Source organism: Anarrhichthys ocellatus, unplaced genomic scaffold (assembly GCF_004355925.1).
Source record: "Anarrhichthys ocellatus isolate YVR2014 unplaced genomic scaffold, GSC_Weel_1.0 scaffold2371, whole genome shotgun sequence".
Classification (NCBI taxonomy): domain Eukaryota; kingdom Metazoa; phylum Chordata; class Actinopteri; order Perciformes; family Anarhichadidae; genus Anarrhichthys; species Anarrhichthys ocellatus.
In genome coordinates, this window is record NW_022282345.1 from 1 (window position 1) to 7868 (window position 7868).

General features: G+C 40.0%; 1 protein-coding gene across 1 annotated transcript; it reads left to right on the top strand.

Annotated features, from left to right (window-relative positions):
- Window positions 1-754: 754 nt before the first annotated feature.
- On the top strand, window positions 755-7753 carry crfb16 (cytokine receptor family member B16; the record flags this gene model as incomplete). Its single annotated transcript, XM_031840152.1, has 3 exons — window positions 755-844; window positions 2314-2440; window positions 7563-7753. Coding segments are annotated over exons 1-3 (385 nt in total), but the record flags the coding sequence as incomplete, so codon positions are not given.
- Between the last annotated feature and the right edge of the window lie 115 nt (window positions 7754-7868).

Genomic DNA, 7868 nt, shown 5'->3' on the forward strand with positions numbered 1-7868 from the left:
CCTGGTGGACACTAGAGAGAATGCAGCTTTAACACATGAAGCTTTAGATTCTCTCAGGTTGTCTCCTTGTTAAACAGCAGCTCTGCTCTCACACTGCTGGAACAGATTATAAAAGGTGAACATAAAGCGGCGGCAGGAGGCGGTGACAAAAAGCAGAAGTCACAGAAATGTTGACATCCTGTTTGATCCATCTGTGTTTGAATTACACAACATGAGACTGAGCCAACAACCTTTGTTAAATATTACAATTACACGGAGAATTATGATTTTCTACAGAGCCTGGAGCCAAGTTATTATATATAGTTATTTAATGTCAGCTAGTGTCGTCCATGTTTCCTGCAGCTCTACAGGCTGCAGAGCTCAGCAGGTGTTTCACCTGTAAATTAGCCTCACAGGTGCAGCTGTCGCCCGCAACGAGTCGGACCGGCTGAGCAGCTCCAGAACGAAGCCTCGCAGCATCCAGACACACCTGCTTTCTCTCCGCAGCAGCGCTCACATGTACGTCTGCTTCAGTGGTTAAACTCTTGACGGAGACTCTGGCTCGCGTGGATCTTAAACTGAAAGATTAACTGGATATTGTTATTATCGGTTTTTCACCTCTTGGATCCAGAAACTTGCACCGCATGAAAAGAACAGAAAGCAAAGGTTTCTGTGGCGAGTAATCTGGATTATATGTTGTGTTGTGGATCAGTTCTTCATGCAACATGGTGGACCTGATGTGAGCAGATTGTCTTTCTCTTTACCCTGCTGCTGCTGCTGCTGCTGCTGCTGGTGGTGATGATGATGATGATGATGATGATGATGGTGAAGATGATGATGGTGGTCCTGCTGGACTTTACAGACTGTGAGTTCACTTTAACACTCAGCTGACACAGATACAGTAGAGTCTGTTACAGTAGAGTCTGTTTCTACTCTGCTTTAAGAGAGAGAGAGATGTATAATTAATAAATGAATAAGTACATGTGTACTTTGACAGATTTAACTGTTAGCTGTTTTCATACAGGCAAAAAGAAAGAAATATAGAATAATGTCTAATTTATCCTTTAATTCTCAGGGACATTGAATGCACCACCAAGAAGAAATCTCACAGGATAAAATAATAATCTAAAAATGTTTTTTTTTAAATAGAATAATTATCTAGAGCAGGGGTCTTCAACGTTTTTCAGGCCAAGGACCCCAAACAGATAGAGAGATGGAGCAGGGACCCCCGACTATATATATATTCTATAAAATTGTGTTTTATATTAAATGGGCCAAGTACCATGTATAAACATACCTCTTTATTGTGCATTCAATACTAAGCTATTCAAATAATACACAGGTTCATATACTCATGTTTTTATTTTAAACATGTGCAAGGTACAGTGAGTAGGGGGGCCGTGCCACTGCCATGCATAAACACACCTGTTATCTTTCATACAATACTGAACTATTAAAATAATGGACACATTCATGTTTGGGGGGAAAATTAAAATTTTTGTTTAATTGTCTAATCAACTAAAAATGTCATGGACCCCCTGCAGTACCTCTGTGGACCGTCTAGGGGTCGCGGACCCCCTGTTGAAGACCTCTGATCTACATCAAACTTTTATCTTAAAAATAATAATATAACTGAAGAAAAATATTATTATTGTAATTATTATGACTGATTTCTTTTTTCATTTTTAAATAATTAATAATTATTTGTAAGGCTGGTGAAGTAAAGAATAAAAAACAAAATCACACATAAAATGAGTCGAAGACTGTATGTGACACGTAAAATAAAATCAATACGTTGGGTCAGTCAGCTGACGTCCTGGTCTGCTTACATCTGCAGAGACATTAACACGTCTCCTTGAATAAGTACAAAGTTGTAAAGAAAATGTTTGACATTTTCCTGTCAGAGAGTCAGATGTTCAGATTGATATCACTCTCATGATGAGACTCTCATCAAGCCTTTATTAAACTTAACTACGTTTCCTGTGAAGACAGCATTTTATTTTGAAAAGACTGTATTCCTGTAAAGAGCAGCTGATTTGTGTTGTTGGACTAAAACATGAAAAATGAGGAGCAACTTCACATAAAATATAATATTATAGGAACCATTGTATGATGATGTTGTTTGTATTAATCTGTGCAAAAAACATTGCACAGATTAAAATGATTAACAATTAATTAATCATTAATCATTAATTAATAATTAATGATTAATTAAAATTAATCATTTTAATTCATTGTTGATTCAATTAATTAAAATGAAATAAATTAATTAAATCTGCTTCCTACAACAATCTGAGATGAGATTTATAACGTGAACTAATTTTCTGTCAGCAGATGTGTGGACGCTTCCGGCTCCCAGCAGCGTCTCCATGAAGTCTGTGGACATGAAGCACGAACTGAAGTGGAGCCCCCTACAGGCTGCCTGCAGCCCTGCGGTCCTTTACTCTGTTCAGTTCCAGGGGTGAGTCATTCACAAGAACATTTCACTGACAATTAAGATGTGGATCAATCCGCCGCTGAACATAGTCCCCAACAAATGCTCTAGTTCCTCCTGATTGTTTGATGAAAACTTCAATGAGCAGATTAATGGTGAAGCTTTATAGTGTAGTTGTGTTTTTAATTGATCCAAGTCTTCAGTAGGAACCAATGGAAGCTGAGAGACACAGACAGGAAGTAAGACCGTATTGAGAGACGGACCAACGTGTTGTTGGTTCTGACACAAATTAAAAATATAGAATAATATCAAACTGTGACATTGAATGCACCACTGAGAAGAAATGTCACCTGATAAAAAATTATCTAAATAAAAATTATCAGTTCATCAAATTTTAATGTTAATTAAAGCTGCGAGCAGTATTGACCGGGCCCTCACAACTTCACGCACATCGAGGGTACTGGCAGGACTCTGGCCATGCATTTCTGTGACCGTCATACACTGCGTGCACGAGTGAGGTATTTCCTGCGTAGACCAGCAGCGTAGCAAGATCATGTTGCCAGGTCTTAAGCCTCAAATGTTTTGAGTGTACCTCCGATACAATCATAAATGTAAGCCTTTAAAGATCATTAAGAAAATGAATGTGCTTCAGTGTTTGTAACATGACAGACTGTCAGTTTACTGGGATGGGGTTCAACTCCCTGCAGTGTCCTGCTGATTGTATTTGGACTTACATGAAAGTTAACAAAACGGTAGTGCCATTTGCTGTTACTTGAACACTTAAATTTAACACTTTTCATTTTAAGTTCTTCTGTAACTTTAGATTGTAGTGTGAAGCATTCATTGTAACGTTTAACCTGATTCTCATGTAGAAGCTCTGGACAGATCATTTATACTAATGCCCACCGACAGTGGCTTGACAACCACTGTTATCTAACGTTTGCTCTCCAAGCGTCTTAGTTTGCACATATTTAGATCAGAGAAGTCATTCTTTTCTCATGGTGTGCCCACAAACCCTTTCAATAAGTTCAGTGTTTGGGCCGCTGTATTTATAGAATCCTGCTTACAGCCATGGTCATCAGTAGGTGGCGCTATGACAATGAGTTAATATTGGCATGCAGAAGTCCTAAAGCCATGACAGTCAACAAGCATGTCAAGTTTGGGACAGTTCTGACAAAGTACAGTCGAGTTACAACAGCTTGATGGATGATGGCGAACCATGTAAAATGGCCGTCACACTATATCCACGTCGTTCGATGAAACCTCAAGCTTTTAGTAACTTTTAATCGCTAAGGTCTTTAGATTGTTCTGACCAAATTCTAAGCTGATCGGATTAATTCCCTAGGAGGAGTTCGTAGTACAGCACCTGGAAATGGAAGAAAAACACAAGAAATTCATACAAAATTCAAAATGGCTGACTTCCGGTTGGGTTTAGAGCATGGTCCCAAGAGACTTTATTTTAAGTCTACATGGAATACATCTGCTTACCAAATTCTATACATCTCGGTGAAACGTACTGCGAGGGCTGCATCGTCAAAATATTGTAGGGGGCGCTATCGAGCCGACTTGCCACTCTGAAGTATTAAAATCACATCAGATAACTACATTCAGGATTTTAAATGTGTGTGACAAGTTTGATTATGTTTTGAGCATTTTTAGCCCCTCAAAAACACCTTGATTTTTCATGGCGAAGAAAACGTCGCCACGGCAACGGCCTTTCACGAAACAACAAGCTTTGAGTAACTTTTAATCACGAACGTCTTTAGATTGTTCTGACCAAATTCTAAGTTGATCTGAATAATTCCCTAGGAGGACGTCGTTAAAGTACAGCGCCTGGAAATGACAAAAACGACACTAAAAATTCATAAAAAATACAAAATGGCTGACTTCCTGTTGGGTTTAGAGCATGGCCCCAAGAGACTTTATTTTAAGTCCACATGTGATACATGTGCCTACCAAATTTTGTAAATCTATGTAAAACGTACAGCGAGGGCTGCTTCGTCAAATTTTGTAGGGGGCGCTATTGAGCCGACTTGACACTCTGAACCAATAAAATCATATTATATAACTACATTTTGGGCTTTAAATGTGTATGCCAAGTTTGCTTATGTTTCAAGCATGTCTAGCCTCTCAAAAACACCTTAATTTTTCATGGTGAAGAATGCGTCGCCACGGCAACAGCTTTTCACGAAACAACAAGCTTTGAGTAACTTTTCATCACAAAGGTCTTTAGACTGTACCGACCAAATTTGAAGTTGATCTGATTCATTCCCTAGGAGGAGTTCGTTAAAGTACAGCGCCTGGAAATGACAAAAACGACACTAGAAATTCATAAAAAATTCAAAATGGCTGACTTCCGGTTGGGTTTAGAGCATGGCCCTAAGAGACTTTTATTTAAGTCCATATGTGATACATGTTCCTACCAAATTTCATACATCTAGGTCAAACATACTGCGAGGGCTGAAATTTTGTAGGGGGCGCTATTGAGCCGATTTGCCACTCTGAACCAATAAAATCATATTCCATAACTAAATTTTGGGCTTGTAAACTGCTTGCCAAGTTTGCTTATGTTTCGAGCATTTTTAGCCTCTCAAAATGACCTTCGTTGTTAACGGCGAAGACTGCATCGCCACGGCAACGGCGTTCGACGAAACATCAAAAGCTTCATGAACTGGTATTATGAACTTCTTACCTTTGTGTGGAAGTAATTTGATGTTGATTTGATTTACCTACTAAGAGAAACAAGCCAAAGTATAATTACTTTAACTTCCTGTTACCAGTAGGTGGCGCTATGACTGTGATTCAAAACTGGCCTGCAGATGTCTTCAGGCCTGTAGTCTAATCAAACATGTGCAATCTGGTAAAGATCTGATGATGTGGAGTTGAGTTACATCAGTTTATTCGTTCATGCCGAAGGATCGAAATTCGCCAAGCCGCCATAAAAAACGTCATAAAAGTCAAAATGGCCGACTTCCTGTTTGGTTTAATGAAAAACTCCAAGAGGATTTTTTGTGCGTCTCATCACGTTCCACATACCTACCAAATTTCATACAGCTAGGTGAAACCCAATGTTGGGGCTACTCAATAGGGGGCGCTATCGAGCCAATATTTCATACCGCAGTTGGACACCCCAATCAGACTGCAATTTTCGCAAATTCTGGCTTGCGTGCCAAATTTCGACATTTTCCCAGTATCCCAAGCACCTCCTTTTTGCAACGAAACACTAAGGATAAGAATAATAATAATAATAATAATAAACAATCGAAAAACAATAGGTCCTCCGCTCCGACTACGTCGGTGCTCGGGCCCTAATAATAATAAACAATCGAAAAACAATAGGTCCTCCGCTCCGACTACGTCGGTGCTCGGGCCCTAATAATAAAAACAGGGCTTGAAATAAATGTATAATCTAAATGTTTTTACTGGTTTCCATTTGTATTGAGAGTGAAGCTGTGTTAGATTATAGATTTATCTGTTAATTGATTAATAATTTGCTCGATATAATTCATGAATTAGAGTCCAAGTTGAGGAAATAAAATGTCTCGTTATGTTTTATTTGACAGTTCAAAACTCAAAGATATTCAGTTTAATATCATGAGAGAAATATTCACATTAGTTTTTGACAAACGATTAATAGATTCTCAAAATTCTTGCTGTTTAATTTACCGTGAAGGAATTGTTTTCAATAACTTGTAATGTCTTTGTAGTAATGTCTGCCCTGCAGTAAACCCAGCCAAACAATAATGAAATATGTTAAATGTGCAGATGAGTCCTTGCAGGTCAATGCAAGAAGAAAACAAATCCAGTAGGTGTTTCTGTCTGACGTCTGTCGAGTGATTTAAACTATTCGGCCTAACAACAGGAATCAACGACACGCCTCAGCTAACAATCATAACCAGCAGGTGTGTCTGCTCGGTGACTCATCGCCGCTTTAGTTTGCACACAGGGGGAAAGTTTAATTAACTCTCAGTAAACATTCCTGCGGCTGTTTTGAAGTCATCCAAACACTCCTCTGTTCACGAGGTGAGCAGAGTTCAGAGCTGTGGTGGTAGTGACGGATGTCGGATGCTGAGTACCTCACGGCCGGTGATCTTCAGCTCACTGTCACTACTTTGTACCGTATGTTTGGCTAACCGCTAACAGCTAACCGCTAACAGAACTACCAGTACTGCTGAGTACATCACCGCTGCTGTGCGAGCAGACAGTTTAGTGGATTAGATTTTGTCAGTATTGTATGATGTGTCTAATACGGCGACTTCAAAGCCTGTTGCCTGCGTACGTCGCCGCTTGTTGCTGAGTTTGAATGAAGTCTGTCTCTGCTTGTTCCCGTCGGGATGAGATGTAATAACTTTGCCGATTACTTTTTCTTTAGCAGCATCATCAGGTCGACATTTCAATGTGTCCAATGATCAAATACCTGCAGAACTAAAGACATCAGCCTCAGCTTGAGATGGTGAACATTATAGCATTGTTAGCTTCCTGATATTAGCATTTAGCTCAATGCACTGCTGTACAATGTTTCTGTATGTTCTGTATCATCTTGTTGTCACTCTTCATTCAAGAGTTTTGATGCTTAAAAATGTAAATATGATTGTGCATTATTTAATACATGGTTCCCCAGAGTTCAGCTGGACATATTTGCTAACTTTGGGACTAAAGAACCTGAAGTTCTTTGGTGTTTGAAGAAAGACCTGCAGTGAAAGTTTGATGACATAAATCTCAAGATGGTGGATCTATCTTCATTAGTGGTGTGATGAATCTCAGGGAGGCTCCACAGACTGAACTGCTGACTCTTTTGTACATTTGATTTAATTTTCAATGCGCTGCTGTTTTCAATAACTCCTGATGCGAAACAAGAGAAACACAGAGAGAGTAGTAAGGAATCCGTGGCATGTACAGCAGCAGCAGTGTGTGTGGTGGTGGAAGTATGCAAGGTGAGGTGCCTCAGTTTGAGTTATTATTGTGGCCGGAGGCAGAATTTCAGCTCAGCTGAATATGTCAAACCCACATGTCATGTTCAGTGATGTGTTCAAATGGATTCATCTCAACTCACACAACCAGTTCTGCTCTTGTTTGTTACGAGGTGACAAGAAACACTCATCATAAAGCAATATAAAAGCAGAATGTTCTGTGTCTCTTTGTCCTTCAGGGAGTTTGAGCTGATGGTCCTGAACGGCAGCTGGGTGGACGCTCCCGAGTGCCAGCTGATTCCTCACACTCACTGCGACCTGACCTTTGACCTGGGCTCTGACTCCGACTACAACCTCCACGTCAGAGCGCAGTGCGGCTCCCAGCGGTCGCCCTGGACCGAACTCAGCCCACCTTTCAACCGCAGAGACAGTAAGAGAGGAAATAGAATTAGCAACACGTTGACTGTTGATTCAGGTCGGCAACCTCCAGGTCATTAAAGTGAAGTCAAAGCTTCACGTGTTAAAGCTGCATTCTCTCTAGTGTC